The following is a 21,085-nucleotide window of genomic DNA, read 5'->3' on the forward strand; positions in this document are numbered from 1 at the left end:
CCGGGTAGTGGAGGAGAGGGTGCCTGAACTGGCCTTGTCCCATAGTCAGACTGATGACTATCTTGAATATCACCATTGGCTTGTAGTTTTATACCATGGTGATCTGATAAGGTACATTGGGTTATTCCAGGTTTTTTTTTTTTTTTTTTTTTTTTTTTTTTTTTTTTTTGAGGTTTGTTTTGTTACCAAGTATGTGGTCAATTTTTGAGCAGGTTCCATGAGGTGCTGAGAAGAAGACATATTCTTTTCTGTTCGGATGGAATCTTCTATAGATGTCTGTTAAGTCCACTTGAGTCATAACATCTGTTCTCTTATTTCTCCTGTTCGTTTTTGTCTGATTGACCTGTCCCGTGGTGAGAGGGGAGTGTTGAAGTCTCCCACTATTAGTGTTTAAGGTTTAATGTATGATTTAAGCTTTAGAAGTGTTTGTTTGACATATGAGGGTGCCCTTGTATTTGGGGCATAGATGTTCAGTATTGAAATTTCCTCTTGATGGGTTTTTTCCTGTGACTAATATGAAATGACCTTCTTTGTCTCTTTTGACTGATTTTAGCTTGAAGTCTATTTTGTTAGATATTAGGATAGCTACACCCGTTTGTTTCTTAGGTCCATTTGATTGGTATATTTTTTTTCCCAACCCTTTACTCTGAGACGATGTCTGTCTTTGAGGTTGAGATGCGTTTCTTGTATGCAGAAGAAGGATGGATTCTGTTTTCATATCCAATCTGTTATTCTGTGCCTTTTTATAGGTGAGTTGAGTCCATTACATTAAGGAATATTAATGATCAGTGGTTTCTAGCTCCTGTTAATTTAGTTTTCATTGTTGGTGATGTTAATTTATGCATTTTTCCTTCGGGATTTGCTCTAATGAGATCATCAATTGTCTGTGTTTTTGTTGTGTAGCTTTCTTCCTTGGGTTGGAGTTCTCCTTCTAGCATTTTGTGTAGGGCTCGGTTTGTGGCTAGGTATTGGTGAAGTCTAGATTTGTCACAGAATATCTTGTTTGTCCTTCTATGGTGATCGACAGTTTTGCTGGGCATAGTAGTCTGGGCTGGCATCTGTGGTCTCTTAATGTCTGCATAATGCTTGACCATGACCTTTTGGCTTTCATTGTCTCCAATGAGAAGTCAGGTGTAATTCTGATAGGTCTGCCTTTATATGTTGCTTGGCCTTTTTCTTTTGCAGCTCTTAATATTCTTTCTTTACTCTGTATGTTTAGTGTTTTGATTATTATGTGGTGAGAGGACCATTTGTTTGTATCCAGTCTATTTGGTGCTCTGTAAGCTTCTTGTATCTTAATAGGCATATCTTTCTTTAGGTAGGGAAAGTTTTCTTCTATGATTTCGTTAAATAAATTTTCTGTGCCTTTGAATTGAACAACTGCTTCTATACCTAGTATTTTAAGATTAGGCCTTTTTATGGTGTTCCATATTTCATGGATATTTTTGTGTTAAGCTTTTGTTAGATTTAATGTTTTCTTTATCTGATGAGTCTATTTCCTCTAATGTATCTTCAGTGCTTGAGATTCTCCCTTCCATGTCTTGTATTCTGCTGTTCATGCTTGTGTTTGTGGTTCCTGATCTTTTTCTCATGATTTGTTTTGTGTTTTCTTTATTGTTTCTATTTCAGTTTTCAAGTCCTGGAGATTATANGTGTGTGTGTGTGTGTGTGTGTGTGTGTGTACACATATAATATATATGTTTGTTTTCTTTTTCTTGGTTTTCTTTAAGTGATTTGCTGATGTCCTCCAATTTTTTGTTTGTCTTTTCCTCCATTTCTTTAAGGAATTTCCCATTTCATCTTTAAGAATTTCAAACATTCTCTTAAAGTTATTTTTTCGGTCATTTTCTTCTGATTCGTCCATATTTGGTTGTTCAGGTCTTTCTGTTGTAGGGTCTTTAGGTTTTACTGGTATTGTGTTGCTCTTTGTGGTGTAGCATGTGATCTTACCTTTTCTACTTACCTTTTCCTCTAATAGGTGTGGTGGGGGCTAGTCAGTGCCACAGTTGTAGTTACCCAGTTGGTTACTCCTGTTTGTGGAGATGCTCAGTACTTTGCTCTGCTTCCTTGGAGTTTGCTGTCTCAGGCTTACTTTGGCCTAGTTTGTTGGCTTTGATCTGTTTTTGTAAATCCTGGTCTGGATCCCCTCCTGCAAAAGTCTCTGGCTTGTTATTGGACCTGTTCTGGTGGAGATCTCTGACCCTGGATCTGGTCGCTGGCTGGCTCAATCCTGATCCTCTAGTGTTCTGGGACTGGGTTGGCTCCCAGGACTGGAATTGCTCCTGGTTTCTGTTCCCAGTGGAGCTTGTTTCTTCAGGCCCTCTCATTCTAGGCTGCTCTTTCAGTCCCACTCCGGTGGAATTTGTTACCCAAGGTGGAGTTCCTTGCCTCTGGGCAACTTTGGTCTAGGTTACTGGTTTTGACCTGTATCAGTAGATCCTGGTCTGGATTCCCTCCTGGGAGTTGGATCTGGAAAGGTTTCTGGTTACAGTCTACTGCCTCAGAGGTCCCAGGCTCGGATGCACCTGGACCTGCAGAGGACCTGCTTACTTCCTTTAGTCCCAGACTCACTCTCAAAACCCGCAGAGGTTCCAGGTTCTCCCTATTCCCTTTGATGTCCCAGACCAATACCCGAACCCACAGAGGTCCTGGCTCAGGCCTCCTCTCTCTGAGGTCCCAGACTCGCGCCTGTCCTCCCCTCCCCTCAGATCTCTGGTTCCTGCCTATTCCCTCAGAGGACCTAGGTTCACTCACGCCCAGACTGGCAGAGGTCCTGGCTCAGGCCTAGTTCCTGGGAGGTCCTAGACTCACACCCAGACTCACTGGGGTGTTGGCTTAGGTCTACTCCCAGATTCACGTCTGGACCCTCAGCAGTTTCTGGCTCTGGCCTATACAAAAATATTTTAAAGTGCTTTAGCAGGGTAATAATTAGAAGCAAAATGATAATTGCTAGATGATTCCCTTTGTTGAATTTGTAGAGTTGTAGAAATAAAAGTATATTAATACTCTGAAAAGGACAGCTCCTCTACACAAAGATTATTTAGTAGTTTGAGACTTTGCACCTCCCATCTCAGAAAGCAAGTCTGGATGCTCAGATTCACCTTTATTCTTGAAAGCACATTGAAGTGAAGCATGGTGTAATCCTAACACCTCGCAGACTAAGGCAAGAGGATCATGGTTTTGAGGTTAGCTTGGCCTACATAATGAGATCTTGTCTTACAATATTAGACCAACCAAAACCAAGGATCCTTTGGAAAAGCAACAACAAATGCTCTTCCAACTTTCCAACCGTAGAGCCACTTTATAGAGATAGAAAGATGTGTTTTGATAATGATAATGTAAGTGGAGATATATAGATATGGTCAGTTCTTAGGGAAAAGATAATGCATAAGAGTTGAACAACCAGTGGTAATCTTAACTCCTTGTCCCTGTGCTTGTTTTTTAAGTGTAATATGTCAGGGACCTTCATGTAAGTTCTCCTTTGTGCAAGGTTTTTTTTATATATGTTTAGTGTTTGCCTTTTGGTGAACATTTGAGTCCTAACCTGGTGATGATGGTGGCAGCAGACTGCCATATTAAGAAAATGTTCCCAGTGTAAAAGCATGATCTCATGACACTCTGAACATAAGTTGTAGGTCTGCCAGTCCAGCTGCTAAAGTCTTGCAACCAGAACATACAGGTGCTAGTGTACCATACCTTGTTTCCTACCCCACCACCCATAAGCCTGGAAACTATCTTAGACTCCTCTCATCAGTTACTATGTTCTGTTGATTACTTCCTAAATGACTCAAATCTTTGTTTCTCTTATCTCCAGTCATGAGATAGTCATGGCTGAAGCCTTTATTCTCCCGTCAGAATGACATCTTCACTGCTTTCCTCATATTGTCATTTGATTGCATTGGTCCATTCTCTATGCTGAGCAGATCTTTCTTGGTTTCTTCTTTTGTTTGTTTTGTTTTAAGGGGTGTGTGTGCGCGTGCGTGGGTGCCCGTGTGTGTGTGTGTGTATATGTGATGTTTACAGGTATCCGGGTCTCTAGATATTAGGTGTTCTTTTGCTTATCACTCTCTTCCTGTTTGTCTGAGCCAGGGTCTCAAACTTGGGGCTTATGTTTTGGCTAGGTTAGAAGCCAGCCAGTTCCATTGATCCTTTTGTTTCCATCATCCTTGGCACCACCCAGCTTGTGAATGTGGTGCTAGGATCCAAATTTTGAAAGTCCTCATGTATGCAAAGAAGTCCTTTTAGCTGCTGAGCCCACTCTCTAGTCCCTGAGGTTATCTTTCTGAAACCTGGGTATGCATGCCTATCCTGCTTTACCAGCACAAAATACTCCATTCATCCACCTAGTATCTAATCAGGATTCATTATGTGCCAGGAATAAATCATCTCAAGAAAGTGAAATGAAGCCATGTGATGAAGACTAGGAGATTGCTATATATGACCAGGAAAAGTCTTTCTGAGAATCTGAGAATGAAGAGTCGGCCTTGGGATCAGAGAACACTTTAGAGGGAATGAAAACAGTCCACCAGTATGCAATGCCATTCCTTAAAACAGGAAGTCTTGGAGGAAGAACAATTGTGAAGGAAACAAGGATTTGTTTCTTAATCTCTATTAGTTCAAGGATACCTCTTGTGTATGTTAAAAGTGTGATCATTTCTAGTTGAAGGGTTCTTATGGATGGTTTCCTAATTTCTTTTCAGCCAAGTGGCATTGTAACTTGTCAACAGCTTATGTCAACAACTGTATAAATGCTGTGAAGCCATGGTCCCTTGGTGGTATGAGTTTGTGTAAGCACCAAGAAGCTCACTTGACTTGAGCCTAAGTCTGCCCTGTCCAGAGTCCTACACACTCAGACCCTCTGCTATTGGATTGACTTAAGTGTTTTTAAGATTTAGTGGCAGATGAAATCAGTATATATTAGTATACATCAAGACTCACAGTCTCTTGCTTTCCCAGGCTCTTCTACTGTGCCCTCAAAAGCTTGTGATCCAAGAGTACATTGCATTTTTCATTTTTAATCTGACCAGCTTCTTCTCCTGGCTGTCTCACTGTTGCTTCCTTCCTCTCCCATATGCATCTCAGGCAGTAGCAGTCATTAGCAATTAGCCTGTGGACCACACCCCCTTCAGGAGATATTGTGCTAGAGAGATGGCTCAGTGGTTTAAAGTATTGGCTGTTTTTCCAGAGGACTCACATGACTGCTCACAAGTATCTATAATTCCACTCTCGTGTCCATTCTCCTGTGCAACCCCCCCCCCCCCGCAAAGAAAAGATGGAGAAAAAGACACTGGATGTCGATCCTTGGCCCAATACATGCATGTACACTATACATACAAATGAAGAGAAACATTTTAATCAGAGTTTCTAACCTTGTCATGTTACTTGGAAGTTTCCATTTTCTTTATCTGTTGAAGTACCCTTGGCCTTTTACTGACTGTCTTCTTCCTGGGAGAGTCTGAAACAGAATGAAGTGTAGTGGATTGGACTTGTAATCATTACATTTGGAGCTGTGCAGTCTCCAAGTGTTGTATCCTTAGTCTTCATTTGTAATACACCTTTCACTTTGGGAAGGGCAGCTGCAATTGACAAAATCATACTTAGAAAAACTAAGATGTCGTTTCAGAGAACTTAGTATTGGTGAGTTGGTCACAGACTTTAGCACTACCGTGCTCTTGAAAGATTTTGCCTTCCAATACAGGTTACCAGGAATAAAAGGGCCTTGTGTGAGAATGCCTGTGAAAGTCAGAGTGACCTGAAATGTGCTCAGTGTACCTCATATTATCACTTCACAATCAAGTGATGGTCCCTAAGGCCTGCCTATGAGGCTGGGGGCAAGGGTTAATGGAGTGTGGGAACCATGATATATAGGCAGTTTTATTGGCAGTAGCTTAAATATGCTACCATTTCCATATGGTTGAGTGTCTCCCAGCATTTCAGTGTTGAAATTTAATTCCAGTCGTGAAGTATGGAGAGGATGGAAACTCATTCCTCATGCGTTATTTAGCTCCTATATTTAGGGATGGGACTTCTAGGAGATGATTATAAAGTCTTAGTTACTCAGATGAAAGTTTACAGAGATGACAGTGTTGGGGAGATAGGCAGTGGCCTGGGCAAGAAAGGGGAAATTAAATGAAAATGTAAGTACACAGAGAGTCAAAAATAAAGGCTCTTAGTGCAGAACATTGGGATGGTCTTTGGAGATTGTGTTTCAGTAGTATCTTCATAGGCTAGAAATCTTATTACAGGTGTCTGATTGTGGCAGGTAGTGTGTCAAAACATAGTCATTACTATTTGGGTGCCTCCTAAGCAGCTTAGTAATTGGCTTTCTGGGCATGTATACTGAGCTCACAGGTGGACTGAGCCCTAGAGAGAAACAGTGCTATAAAGAGTCACTTCCCTGGTTGGTGATTTCAGCTTTCATCTGAATCTTTTAGCTTCACAAAGCACAAAACATAACCATTCTTTTTACCCAGCCACTTCACTGTTTGAACAAAGGGTAAAAAAAATAAGAAGCTTAGAGGTCTAGGTTTTTAAGCTCTGTCTATAAGATGTATTTCTACACTTAGAAGATGTTGTTCTCTCTTCATCACGGGCTGCTGCTGGTTGCTGCTCCTGCTGGGTTCAGCCTTTTCTCAGTTTGCAGAGGAAAAGTGCTGATTACTGCCTTAAAACTAGTCCTTCTTCCAGAGTCCCTCCTTTCTAACCTCTTAACATGGAAAAAACTTACTTAGACTAAATATACTTTCAGAGGTTGTGTGATTTTCTTCCTGGGCTGTAAAATTAAAATTATTTTAACAAAGTATTTATACCTGTGGTTAAGATAAAATACAAACTAATTAAGAAACAAACCAACTGGGTGTCGCTCACAGAACATCACTACAGTCTAGCATTAGTGAGTAGTGCTGTATGACAAGAGTGAGGCTGGCTGAAGACCTGTGGCTGCAGTAGTGGCAGGGCATTGGTACCTGATGTAGGAGTCCCCTTTGTGTGCTATAATTGTCATTAATGAATAAAGAAACTGCCTTGGCCTGTTGATACGGCAGAGCTTGGGTAGGCAGGGAAGACGGAACTGAATGCTGGGAGGAAGAGTGGTGGAGTCAGAGGAACAACATGGAGCCGCCAGAGACAGACACTGTGTACCTAGTAAGCCACTGCCACGTTTAATGGAGATGGTTTAAATTAAGACGTAAGAATTAGCCAATAAGAAACTAGAGCTAATGGGCTAAGCAGTGTTTTAATTAATACAATTTCTTTATTAATACTTTGGGGATCTGGGCAGCAGGGAAACAAACAAGTGGCCTCCTCCGGCCTCCTCCTACAGCAGCAGGTCTGTTTATCACTCAATATTCAGGTACTGTCTGCAGAGCCCGACAAGACGTACAGAACTCAGGTTGCTCAGATTGAGCTCGGTAAGCCCTTCTTACGTAGTTTTTAATGTTTTTGGACTCCTGTTAATTGTTCTATTTTGTTATGTGTTCAAGTGTATTTCTGTCCCTTTTTAAATATCTTCAAATGCAAAATGCTTAAAGAAACTTTAAAAAAAAAATCTTAATATGGATTGGTCAACCATATTAAGAAGACCTCAGAGGAAGTTCCATGAAAGTAAACAGTTGCTAGGAGTGTGAATGAAGCTGGCAGGAGCTGGCTTTTCTCATCCTTAGAAAGATGAAATGCTGAAATGCCTCACTTATAAAAGGCTGTTATAAAACCAACCGGTCCCCATGGTCTGCTTATTTTAGGCACTGATGTAAATAGAAAAAAAAATAAGTTGGGCCTGGAGAGATGGCTCAGAGGTTAAGAGCACTGCCTAGCTATTGGTTGTTCAGCTTTGTATTAGACCAGTCAGGTTCCTCTGCTCTGCCAGAGGTCCTGAGTTCAATTCCCAGCAACCACATGGTGGCCCACAACCATCAGTAATGAGATCTGGTGCCCTCTTCTGGCCTGAAGGCATACATGCAGGAAGAACCTTGTATACATAATTAATAAATAAGTCTTAAAAAATTAAAAATAGTTTAATAGATAAATAACTTAGTTTGTCTTAATTTACTAGACTATATGATACATGCTACACAATGTATACTATACTTGATCTTAACATTAGTGAGTACCAATAAAACATTTGTACAAAGATACATTTTATGAATTTTATAGTTCAAAACAATTACATTCCTTTGTAGCTTATAAGATTCTCTTACAGTGATTTTACACAACTTTATGAGGAAGATAAAGCAAATTCCCTGTTTTACAAAAATAAGGTTGATATGACGACTTTTTTGGCCTTTGTTCACTAGACTGTTGGAGGAGACTGGTGGTTGGTTCCTGGCTGCCCAGCCCCAGAATAATCACATAGAAACTAGATTATTTAAAACACCGCTTGGCCCATTAGCTCTAGCTTCTTATTGACTAACTCTTACATCTAAATTTAACCCATTTCTGTTAATCTGTGTATTGCCACGTGGCTGTGGCTTACTGGCTAAAGTTCCATCTGGCTCCAGTGGGGCTACATGGCTTCTCTCTGACTCCACCCTTCTTCCAGCATTCAGTCCAGTCCTCTCCGCCTAGCTCTGCTATGCCCCTCCCTGCTCTGCTATAGGCTCAAAGCAGTTCTTTATTCATTAATGGTGATCACAGCATACAGAGGGAAATCCCACATCACTAGACCTTTGCTGATTTGGTCCTGAATAATAGTCACATTAAACCAATCATGTTCATCCTAAAATGCCAGTCACACCTGGAAACTTGTCTTAAATACAAAAGTAGCCTTTAACCTGTGAGTGCTGCTAATACGACTGGTAGCTGATTTCTTGTACTCACTGTGCATTTAATAAATGCAGTAGGTTCTGAAATTGACACCTGTAAAACAGCTTGTGAGGCATGAATGCAACTAGTACATTTGTACACCTCTTGCACCAAATAAATGGTCCTAGAAAAAGCTCTGACTTCCTTGGCCCTCTGAGTTGGCTCTGATGTATCAACTCTAGGGCTGGCACAAGTGCCACCTTTCAAAACATAGCACGACAAAACACAGTGTGCTCCCAGATGAGAACTTTGATGGAGAAACCTAAGGAGAGTGTCTTGCTGCAAGGAAGGAAAAATGAGAGCTTAAATGGTCCTGACCAACACTTTTAAGCCCTGTGGAAAGAGAATTGATCAAATGAAGAGTTGCATCAAAGGAAGATGCTCCTATGACCATAATGGATAGAGACCATGTTATAGTCATTTAGTAAGAGTGCATAGTGAGATCAACAGATGTTTCTGTCCTAGATATAGGAGGTAGAATTAAAAGAGAATAAACTTTTTATTGTTAGCCAAAAATGAATACTTTTCCCACATTTTCCCAAGTTTCAGCTTTTTAACTAATATTGGAAGAGTCAACTTCATTAGTTTGCTCCAAGTCTCTAAAGTGGCAGACCTTGCATTCCTTCCATCTGCCTGTATTTCAGTGCTCCTCGTCAGGAGATGATAGACCTCCCAACTTAGGGGATGACTAAACATGACTGAATAAATAGTGTAAGTAAGAACAGAACACAGTGGTGACTGAAAGCTGTAGGATATAGTGGTACAAAGTGCAATCTGCAGGCTTTGCCCAGAATTGCATCGTATACTAACAATGCTCTGACCCAATTGCTGCAGCTCTCTAGGCTGCTTAAAGATGTTCATTAAGCAGCATGATTATTCAGGTCACTGTTACATCTCAGAGGGAAGTGCTGTTCTGGGAACGGAGAGTCATGCAGTGTTCTTCCTTTGCAGCCTCCCTTAAAGGAGAATTAGATGCCTCCTAGTTGACTCAACCCCTGTAGTTTGCCACTTCTAGACCCTGCCTCTAGACAGTACAAACACTTGTGAAAGACCAAGCTGAATGTCTGTTTGAATCTGCACAGAAACTAAGACATTTGTAATTCATTTACAAGTTATAGTGTTCAGAAATAGAAGGGTTTTTTTGTTTTTGTTTGTATGTTTTCTGTCAGAGTTGCTTGAAAATAATTTTTACTTTTTCTATTAAAAGAAAATGAAAATTTGCCTTTCTTCATCAGTTCACTATGCTGTGTCTTTTGGAAAAAAGCATCTAGTTGGGTGTGGTGGTAACAAATCCTTGTACTTAGAAGAGGCAAGTGGAACTTTTGAGTTTGAAACCAACCTGGCCCACATAGGAAGTTCCAGGGTAGCCAAGGCTACAAAGTGAAACCCTGTCTCAAAGAAAGAGAAGTGGGCTAGGTGATGGTGGTACACACCTTTATCCCCAGCATTTGGGAAGCTGAGGCAGGCAGATCTCTGTCTAGTCTATAGAGCAAGTTCCAGGATAGCCATAAAAAGAAAAGAAATCGAAGGCTAGCCTGAGCTAAATGATAACTGAAGCCATCACAGGGTCTGTTTTGTCTGGGTTCTGACACTGTACTCACCTCGCCTAAGTCAAGGACATTTGCTATGCAGAGACTTTAAATAATTGCAGCATGGGAGAATAAAGCTATTTTTTTCCTTCAGGTAAAACATAAGGAATAAAAATCTAATTGGAAATTATACTGGCTAAAGAAAGGTTTGGGTATAGAATGTACAAATGGAGATTTTATAGAGGTAGGTTTTTATATTTTGTCTTTGACAATTGGTGGATAGGAGGTACTTTATTTTCTAATTTTTGTATTTGGAGTTTCTCTTTTGGTTGTTTTGCTTTGTTATGTAGACCAGGCTGTCTTGGAACACAGAGGTCCACCATGCTGCCTCATGAATGCTGGGATTAAAGCCATCAGGTGGGAGATATTTGTAAAATGTGGGATGGTTGAATGAGTGAAGGGGAGCTAAAAGGAGCATTGGCAGGATGAGCAATGTTGAACTTGTGGTTAGTTTAAGAAAAAGAAGCTAAAGTTACAAGTTCATTGCTCCCTGGCTATGTGATCTTAGCAATCCACTTTGCTTTAGCTTCTGCATCTTCAACTAGGAAAAAACAAAATGCTGGAAACAGACCCAGTGTGCTACCTTTGGGGATCTTGTGATAACAAAACTGACTTTATGAAAAGGAAATGAAATTGTAGCTTTTCCCATGAGGGAGAAATGTTTTTACGTTAGAGAATGTAGCAGAAAAGTGAACAGTAACTTCTGTCACCATGAGCGTCTCAGTAATTCTTATGTATGAGCTATTGGCACACCACATACCTGTTACCTTATAGTTCTGCAGGTTATAAACCCAATGCCACTCCCACTCTCCGGAATTCAGTTGTCATCTGGTTCTGCTCCTTTTCTGGAAGCTTAGGGAAGATTTTATTTGTTACCTACATTCTTTGGCTTGTGGTCCTTCCTTCCATCTTCAAAGTCAGCAACAGCAAATGACCCTGCTCCCATTTTCACATCTCCCTGAAGCCTACTGCTCTGCCCCACTCTGAGACAGGACCTTTGTTTTTAATCAATATGTATGTGGAAAATAGATCCATCTATTAGCACATTCTCTCCATTTTGAGGCTTACCACCTATGCAAAGTATTAAATGTTTCTGATTCTAGGGATTCAGATGAACATTATTGGGGGCCTCAATTCTATACCTATAATCTTTAGATTGCTGTGTAGGGTACAGGAGTCTAGTAAACACTAAATGGCTTTCAGGAAACATGGATTCTAGCCAGTCATTGTATCTCTGGATCTGTGTTACAAGTAAAGAGTTGATTAATGCTTTTGAATCTGCATTATATACTACAATTGCTTAGAGGGCTTTTTGGAATATGGATTAAGAATTTGTCCTTTTTAAGTTCCTCCTGGTGCTGCTGGTTTTTAGACTACACTTTTGAGGACCCCTGAACTTAACTGTTAGTAAGGTGTCTTAATAATTTCTGTAGGATGTCTCTTCTTTTGGTACAATGTAGTACTTTTACTGTGCTTTTAAAATTTTATCTATATGAGTGTTTTGGCTACATGTTTATATGTGCACTATGTTAGTGCCTGGTGCCTCAGAAAGTCAGAAAATGGTATCCCCTGGAACTCTGTATCTGGTGTTAGAGATGGTTTTAAGCCACCATGTGAGTGTTGAGAACCAAGCTTGGAACCTCTGGAGGAGTAACAAGTTCTCTTGACCACTGGTCCATCTCTCCAGCTCCATGTCATGCTTTTAGTTGAAAGAATAAAATATTATTTTACTGATGCAATTTTCTGGTGAGGAATTCTCTGTTTTCATGAAAAAGACAAGACATTACTGTAGTCTTGGCTGTTGGTGTACAAAAGAGTTTCACAATAGCCCGAGATGGAGTATAACAAAGGTTTATTTACCTGGGAATAGACTGCAGAAAGAGTAGTGATCCACGTTGCCCTGTGTGTGCTGGGAACTGGAACCAAATTTAGCAGCCAAGAGACTTGTACACGCTTTTTGTCTGTATTTGTAGTACATGAGACCACGCCCAAAGTGGGCTGGTATCTTAAAGGCTATTGTCTGAAGGAGTTACCAGAGTACCTCCCCCTTTTGTCTAAATAAGAGAATTCTAGGCCTAATACAAAACTATATACAATAAGAACAAATATCAAGTATTGTTCAGGGAAAAGGAGGCAAAAACATACGTATAAATTAGTATTATAACCAGCATGAACAGCATCAAACAAGAAACATATGTTAAATGTTTCAATAGTTATCCTATCCTAAGAAGTCTTAAGTCTTATATTAAAAATGGCTTGGCTAAGTCATAAAAGGAAAGTAACTATGACTATCTAGTCTTTAACCAAATCGAAGACCTCAGAAGGGAAATAATATTACTTGAGTAAACAGGAAGTGCAATCAAGCAACTTCCAAAAGGTACAAGAAATGACAGACAACTGGGGCAATCACCCAAAGTCTCATTTGCAACAGTGGGGTAACCAACTTTGGCTAAGGCCTAGAGTAAGTAAGTGATAGACCATTTTCAGAGGCAGGAAACTTTTAAAAACTGTCTTACCCTGTCTGGGCAAGGTTTGGCAGTCATTTTTTCTTGTATCCTGCTTGTCCAGTCTGGACACAGTACATTGGCCATTGGTCAAGGCAGGGACAGTTCTTTGCCCAACGGCCAGTTTTGCCAAGAAGAAAACAAGCTCCAAGTGGAGTGTCTTCAGTGCCCAACATTCTCTTGGTTTTAGATTGGTACTGCCAGGAGCAATCCTGTCTCGTGTCAACAGAATCCTAAGTTATTTAAATGCCATATTCTACAGTTCTCTATACACCTAGAAAACCTAACAAACATGACTACAAAGCTTGACTATTATAAATGACTATTAATCTGTAATTTTTAGTTATACATTATATTTTAAATGAGCTGCACAAACACAATCACTTAAACAAGGGCAGAAATATGCACAGTATAACAAAAATCAACCTTAAATGTGTATCAATAACAAAGATCCATACCAATGCAAAGTATTCATCTCTATCATATCTCCTTTATTTATTTATCTATTTATTATTTTAAGAAATTGTGACCATTTATCACTTATAATCAACCCCGTTTAAATGTAAACTTACATTTATGAACAATCATTTTGGGAATTTGGGCGTAGTTTTCTCAACTGCTTCCTGCTTTTTGTTGGGTGAAGTATTTCTAGGGTTTTTGGAGAACTTTCCGGGGATTATGTTCCATCAAACCACCTGGAAGGAATCCACGGGTTCTCATCCTCTGTGGAAGCAAAAGCAGAACCTCTTTTCCAAAATAACATATCCTTAGACTCAAAATTTTAAAGTCAAGACACCTTTAATGTGTGTGTGTGTGTGTGTGTGTGTGTGTGTTTATGTATTGGTTTAGCTTAGCAGCCCGTAGAAGCAAATATTTTTCTGCAATCAAAAAATTCAAAGAAAATAAACAATATGCGTAATTCAGACTCTATGTATATTCCATCTTTGTGTGACTTATTTTTCTTTACTCCTTTAATCTATGACTGCTGTACTCTTTTATATTACTGTTGTGGTCTCTTTAAAGACTTTATTTTTTGAAACTATTTCTTTTTATGATTGTCTATACTCTTTTTCTTCTCTCTCCCAAGCCTATGTACATTTATTTATCCAACACTGTGACCTATTCAGGGGTCCTTTTCATCTTAATCTGTCTTTATTGTATGTTTGTAATCATTTTCTGACCAGGAAAGCCTTTTTTTTTTCTTTTTAAGTGTGAAGTGGTTGTGGTTAGGACCAACTCCAGGGCCCTGCCTATTACTCCTCCCACTCCAACATGGCAGAGGTTTGTTCACTACCTCTGTGAGCCATACTCACTGCCCCAGCTTCTGGGACACAGTGGGTCTGTGTTACCATTAAGCAACTTGCCCTCTGCTCACAAACCCCATTTAAATGCTCTATAACAATACCTCCCAAAAGAGCCAGAGCCATTCCGTGATGCTAACACAAACCAGGAAGCCTCCTTTTAAAGAAGCTTGCAGCCAGCAAATAGTGCCTATCTGAAAAAAAAAAAAAAAAAAAATGAAGCTATCAAGAAGCTGTGCTTTGCTCCCTGTTTTGTGGCTCTAGAAGCCCTCCTTTTTAAGCTTTCTTAGGCTTTTTTTATGTCTTATGTAGACCCATGCCAGATGGTGGGCACCATTTTGTTGGCATACAAAAGTTTCACGATAGCCTGAAATGGAGTATAAAAAAGATTTATTTATTTGGTTATAAACTCACAGAGTAGCGATCTGCAGTCCTCTGTGTGCCCTGGGAACTAGAATCAAATTCAGCAGCCAAGAAACCAGTGCACACTTTTTGCCTGCATTTAGAGTACATGAGCCCATGCCCAAAGCAGGTTGGTATCTTAAAGGTTATTGGCTTAAGGAGTTCCCACAGCACTGGGCTGTTTGTGATCAGATTGCTTTGAGAGGTTTGGTGAGGGGCAACACAGCTGATGTTGAAGTAGAAAGGGAACAGGCGTCCATGTCCCAGCCCTTGTCTACTGTCTTCATCTGAAAGTGAGCAGTAACAAGGCCACTCCATGGGTTCAAGTTTTGGTCAGTAGGACTTGTATCTCTGGCCTGCAGTTATCTTGGCTGACAGAACAGCATCTCTGATCCAACCACTGTTCCAATTCTGCATTAGTGCGTTCAACACTTAACGTTTCTGTGAGGTGAGCACTGTTAGTATTTTTTGTGAAGATGGACTGAACAGAGGTCAGGAAATTGACTGGTAAGAGATCATTAGGCAGTGAAAGAGTCACAACGTAGTTATTTAGATTGTAAAGTCTGTACACTTAGCCCTTCCTTGTCCAACTCCACTCAGATTTCTCCGTATCAATTAGGATGTGTTGACTATAAGTTGTAAAATTAATTGAAAAGAAAAGAGTGTGTCTGTGCTGTTCCATCACAAGTCTGGAGATTGATGGTCCTTGGTCTTTGGGTTGGTTGAGTTAGTGCTCAGCAGTGTGACAGAGTCTAAGTCTCTCATTCTTCCACTCTGTTGTCCCCACAGTGGGATTTGTCAGGATTGTCTTCTTGTGATTAGGCAGTTGTCACAGATCCTGTTGTCCTGTACTCAAGAGAGGCTGAACAAGGTGGTCTGGTTTTCTGTTTGGTTGGTTTTGTTTTGAGGGCAGGTCTCACTGTGTAGCCCTATCTGTTCTGGAACTCACTACATAGACCAGGCTGGCCTGATGAAATTCATAGAAATCTGCTTGATTCTGCCTCCAGAATGCTGTTGTTTTCCAACTTGTCCATATTTAAGGGCAAAACTGTTGTAGAAGCACATTTACTTGCAGACTTTGAAAAATACTTGATTTATTCATTCATCAGTGGCTATCATGAACTGAGATTCGTCCTCCAAGATGGAGAGGGCCTGAAACTCAAACTCTCTGGATACATGAGTGTTTGGGTACCTTGAGTAAAAAGGTAAGATAGCAGGAACAGCTGGTAGTTTTCCACTGACAGGTTGGCCATACTCTTGTTCCTTTGGTTTGGCGATGACCTTTTATCCTGAAGGAGTCATATACAGTAGATCACCTGGAGGTTCTACGAGTGCTCTTAACTGACCTTGGTTTACTCTAGGCTAAATGATCTTTGCTTTCTTCTCATCGGCGCAAGGATACATAGTAAACATTTAGTGATTATTTGCACCTAAAAGGAGCTTGGTCCTCTTGGTCTTCTGATAGGGAGGCTTAAGTTTCTGCCTCTGGGAGACATTCTTAGCTCTGACCTAATGCTAGATCCTGTCCTCTGCTACTTTACCATTTTAACCTGTACAGTGGATGTGTGCGCTGAACTCCCTGACCAGGAGGAAAGAACAGCCACCAGATGAGGATTCTTCCCAAATCACGCTTTATTGAATCCTCTTGGTTGAAGGGAGAGCAGGAGGCGAGGGGCCCCGAGCTCTGAGCTGCAACTGCCTATATAGGGACTAGGGGTACGTGCAGGCCTCCTATTGGTCAAAGTGTCTCAGCAGCCATTCCAACCTCCCTGATAGGTCCGGCACACTGAGGACACTGAGCATGCCCAAGATGGTGGTACTGGCTATGACCTTATATGGAATTGTTTATCCCAAGCCTGCAGGGGCCCTGCGCCATCTTGTAATGGCGGCTGCAAAAGCTGGCTCCTTGCAGTGAGCATGCTCGAGTTAGTGATTCTGGCTAAGATCTTATATGGAGTTGTTTACTCCAGCCCTGCAGGAGCCAGGTGCCATCTTGTAATGGCGGCTGCACGTACTGGCTCCCTGCAGATGTGCGCAGGTTCTACCAGGTGAACGCATTGTTAATGTTCATAACTATCCCATCCTGAGACATGGTGTACATTTAGGCTCCACAGCTGCCAGTGTTCTGGAAGCTTAGCCAGCTCAGATGTGAAGGTTTAAGGACACACACACACTTTATTTTTCATAGAATCAGGAACAAGTGTCTGTGTCTTCTGTTAGCTTTTCTGGATGGGTCATAGCCACACCCAAGAAGGATAACTAATCTGCATATTTTCCTCAGTAGGGCCACATGTGGTTGCATTTTGATGATGTTGTTGGGATTGGCAGGATGAGTACTTACAGCAGCCACATGGAAGTGGCAATAGAGATATGCGCTGCTTCTGACCATATAAGGAGGAGCATTGCAATTAGAGAATAGTGTCTCGCTTAGCCAGAAATTCATGGCAGGTTTCTTAGTACATTTAAAATAGGATTCATTTATAAAAATATCATTTGTGTACAGGAACCCATATTTTATGGAAAGAAAAATATACTTGTATTGGGCATTTGGGATAAAGTAGATCAAAATTAAAAATAAAATCTTAAAAATATAAGAACAAGAAACCAAATTCTACTTTAAATTGTAAAAGCGTGTGTTTGTGTCTGTGTATACTTTAACTCCCCACCTACACAAGATTTCTATGGCAGAAATAGAAGCAAGATCTACAGGCAGTGTATAATAACAGGAATTTACCAGTAGATCATAGGAGTGGGTAAAACAGGCAGGTCTGGTATACCCACTGTAGGGTAGTACCAGAGTAGCTACACACACTGGTGTGTCTACCATGTGTATAGTGTCACTTACTTGCCTTGGTGTGTTTTGTTTGATTTGAAGTTATTTATGAGACCTGGCCTTAAAACAATCTGCTGGATTTCTTCTCATGGTGTGGTTAATGAGTGGTGGTTGAGAAATGGACCAACCTATCCTACCACCACAGATATCTCTAACCACAGAGGCCATGCTGAGGTCCAACGGATGAGATAAAGATAAGCTGGCAAGAGAGGGGCAGGTCTGGAGTTACTGACATGCTCATTTCTTCCTTTCAGAAATGCTCCCACTGCCAGGAGGCTGGCGCTACCTTGGGCTGCTACAACAAAGGCTGCTCCTTCCGATACCATTACCCATGTGCCATTGACGCAGGTAAGTTGGGATCACACACACTTTTGATTTCTAAGGTTCATCTATGTTTCTGCATGTGTTAGCACTTTATTTTCACTGCCTAACAATTTATTGCTGTGTTGGACTTACCTTTTATCAGTTGATGAACATGGGGTTTGTTTTCAACTTTTCACCGTGTGTCATGCTGCCACAGAAAAGTCACATACAAGTCTTTGTATGGTCATAGGATTTCAGTTCTCATTGCATGTTAGCTCCATGTTTAACCTTTGGATAACTGCCATAGGATTACATTCCCACCAGCAATGTATTAGGGTTCCAATTTCCCAAAATCTTTACCAACCATACTTAGGTGTCTTTATTATCACTATAGATATCCCGATGGGTGTGAAATGCTATATTGCTGTTGACTGATATTGTACATCTCTAATAATATTAAGCATCTATGTATTTATTGGCTATTTGTATAGCTTTTGTGGAGAAGTGTCTGTTCCAGTTCTTTGCCCATTGTTAAATTATTTTATTCTTTTTATTATAAAATATTAAGAATTGTAAGCCCCCCTTACCAAATACATGAATTGCAAATATTTTCTTTCATTTCTTTTCACCTTTCTGAAGGTGTTTTTTTATTTTTGAAACAAGAACTCATGTAGCCCAAGTAGCTTCAAACTTGCTCATATAGTCAAGGATGATCCTGAACTCCTGATGTCTACTTCCCTAGTGCTGAGATTACAGACGTACACCACCATGCCTAGTTTACATAATACTGAACATGGCACCCAGGACATCATGTATGCTAGATTAGCACTCTACCAACTGAGATAGACCCCAGGAAAAGTTGGCTCTTGATAAAGTCTAATTCATCTTATTTTTTCTTTTGGTAACATCCTACAGTAATAAACACCTAATCCAAAGTGGGGTTTTGGTGGTCTTTTTCTTAAAGAGTTTTAAAACTTTAGTTCTTTTGTCTTTGACTGTTTTGCGGAATAACAGCAATTCAGATCTGTTTTTTGTGAGCAGTTATCCAGTTGCCCTACTTAGAAATGACCATTCTTCTGTCATTGAATTCTGGCATTTTGTTGAAAATCACTTGACCACTGTGCGTGAACTTATTTCTTGACTCTATCCAATATTCCACTATCATGATACTATAGCTTTGTAGTAGATTTGAAATTGGGAATGGCAGAGTGCTTGCTTTTTAGCATGTTTGGTCACCAAGTATGCTTGCTTCTCCTCCAAAAAAAATGAACAAGAAAATTGGAAAATTTATACCTTATTTTCCTTCCAAGATTGTTTTCACTATTTTAGGTACTTCTTTGTTCCATTTGAAATTTATGATAAACTTACACATTTCTGCGAAAAAGAGGACTATTAAAATTTTGATAGGGATTTCACTGAATCTGTAGATGAATTGGAAAATACTGTTATAAAAAAGTAGATGAAAGGAAACAGTATTGAGACAAATACTACACATTTCTCTCATTCAGCTCTTAGATTCTAATTTTTATAGTGTGTGTTTGTGTGAATGTAGGTCACAAAATTAAAAGGGGGACTGTGAATGGAGAAGTGGTTTTAGCAGGGAGGGAAAAGAAGTAGAATACATGTGACATGAAAACGGAGTACTGGTTACTGAGGGGAGAAATAAGACAGATGGGTACAGGAACAGAGGAGAGTTAACAAAAATAACGGTGGGGGCTGGAGAGATGGCTCAGAGGTTTAGAACACTGGATGTTCTTGCAGAAGATCCAGGTTCAGTTCCCAGCATCCACATGGCAGCTCAAAACTCCCTGTAGCTCCAGTTCCAGGGGGATCTGATAGCCTCACACAGACAAGTATGCGGGAAAAACACCAATGCACATAAAATAAAAATGATAAAATATTTTTTTAAAAAAGGAAGTGCTATAATGGAACCTGTTTTTTTAGGGGGAGTTATAGGTGTAATAGGGTGGCAGAGCCTCGATCACGCTCCACTTCATTCCCTTGAGACAAAGTCTCACTGAACTTGGAGCTCATCATTTTGTTGTTTGTTTTGAGCCAGTCTGTTTCCTATTCCCCCAGTAGTGGGATTACATGCTTGGTGTCCTAGTTAAGTTTCTTTGTTGCTGTGATAACACTGACCAAAACCAACCTTTGGAAGGAAAGGGTCTGTTTCATTTTGCAACTCTGAGGTCATGGGCCATTGTTAAGAAATGTCAGGACAAGAACCTGGAGGCAGGAACTGAAGCTCAAACCACAAAGGAATGCTGTGTACTGGTTTGCTTTTAATGTCTTGATCAGCTTCCTTTTCCTTTTTTTTTTCTTTTCAACTTATTTTACTTTATATGTATGCATGTTTGCATGTCTGTGCACCGTGTGCCTGCCTGCTGTCTTTGGAGATCAGAAGAGGGTATTGGATCCCTGGAACTCAATTTACAGATGGTTGTAAGCCACCAGGTGGGTGCTGGGAATTGCAGCCAGTGCTCTTAACCACTGAGCCATCTCCTCATTAACTTGCTTTCTTATATAACTCAGGACCACTTGTCCAGGAGTGGCACTGTCTACAGTGGGTTGGGCCGGCCAAAATCAGTCAGTCAGTGGTCAAGAAAATGCTCCATAGATACACCCAGAGGCCAGTCTTATGAGTCAGTTTCCCAAATTAAGTTTCTCCTTCCCAGGTAACTATTTGTATTGAGTCGACATCCTCTATGCCCTTCTTTTCCTTCTAATGTCTTTTCTCCAAGTTGCTATTAGAGACTCGAAAAAGAAAAAGAATTGTATAGAGGTTTTTAAAAATGTTGAATATACGCATTTGTGTGCAATTGCCATAGAGCTACTTTATGGGGATAGGTAGGAAGGAAGTAAAGAATCTTGAACCATTGTTTAATGGGATTTGAGTTTTGGACTGTTGTTTTCCTTTCTCCTTCATTATACCTCTACTTGTACTCTTTTCTTTCTCCTCCCTATTTGTTTTATTGAGATATGATCTCATGTAGCCAATGTTCGCTTCAAATTCACTATGTGACGAGGATAGCCTTGAACTGCTCCTCCTGTCTGCTCCTAAGGGCTAAGGTTGTAGGCGTGTACCTCCACACTTGACCTCATTCTTCCTGCTAGTACGTTTTTATGTTGCCTGAGCTATTCACCCTAGCTTGTGGTTGGACTGTTAAATCTTTTTAAAGTCAAGCAGTTCCTTTTCCTTATATTCATTGTGTTGCTTGTAGTTACATGAGAACATCTGGTTTTCTTTACTTGAAGCTTCTCTTAAATGGGAATTCTGAAGTGTTAAGTTTGGGGAATGGTTTTGAATGGGGGATTTATGCAGTAATTGACTGTCCCAGTCAGTGCCTGGGTGAG

The 21,085-nt window shown here is 40.4% G+C and overlaps 1 protein-coding gene across 6 annotated transcripts in view; it reads left to right on the top strand.

Moving 5' to 3' along the window:
• The window catches only part of Tcf20 (transcription factor 20), a 160,141-nt gene that overhangs the window by 124,720 nt on the left and 14,336 nt on the right, over positions 1 to 21,085 (top strand). For all 6 annotated transcript variants that reach the window (XM_050128155.1, XM_050128148.1, XM_050128165.1 and 3 more), the window contains exon 3: positions 17,683 to 17,776. In XM_050128155.1, the coding sequence (XP_049984112.1) occupies positions 17,683 to 17,776 (94 nt within the window). The remainder of the gene's footprint in view (positions 1 to 17,682; positions 17,777 to 21,085) is intronic.

The sequence above is a fragment of the Alexandromys fortis genome, unplaced genomic scaffold (genome assembly GCF_014885135.2).
Source record: "Alexandromys fortis isolate MF-2015 unplaced genomic scaffold, M_Fortis_MF-2015_v1.1 scaffold_28, whole genome shotgun sequence".
NCBI classification, from domain to species: domain Eukaryota; kingdom Metazoa; phylum Chordata; class Mammalia; order Rodentia; family Cricetidae; genus Alexandromys; species Alexandromys fortis.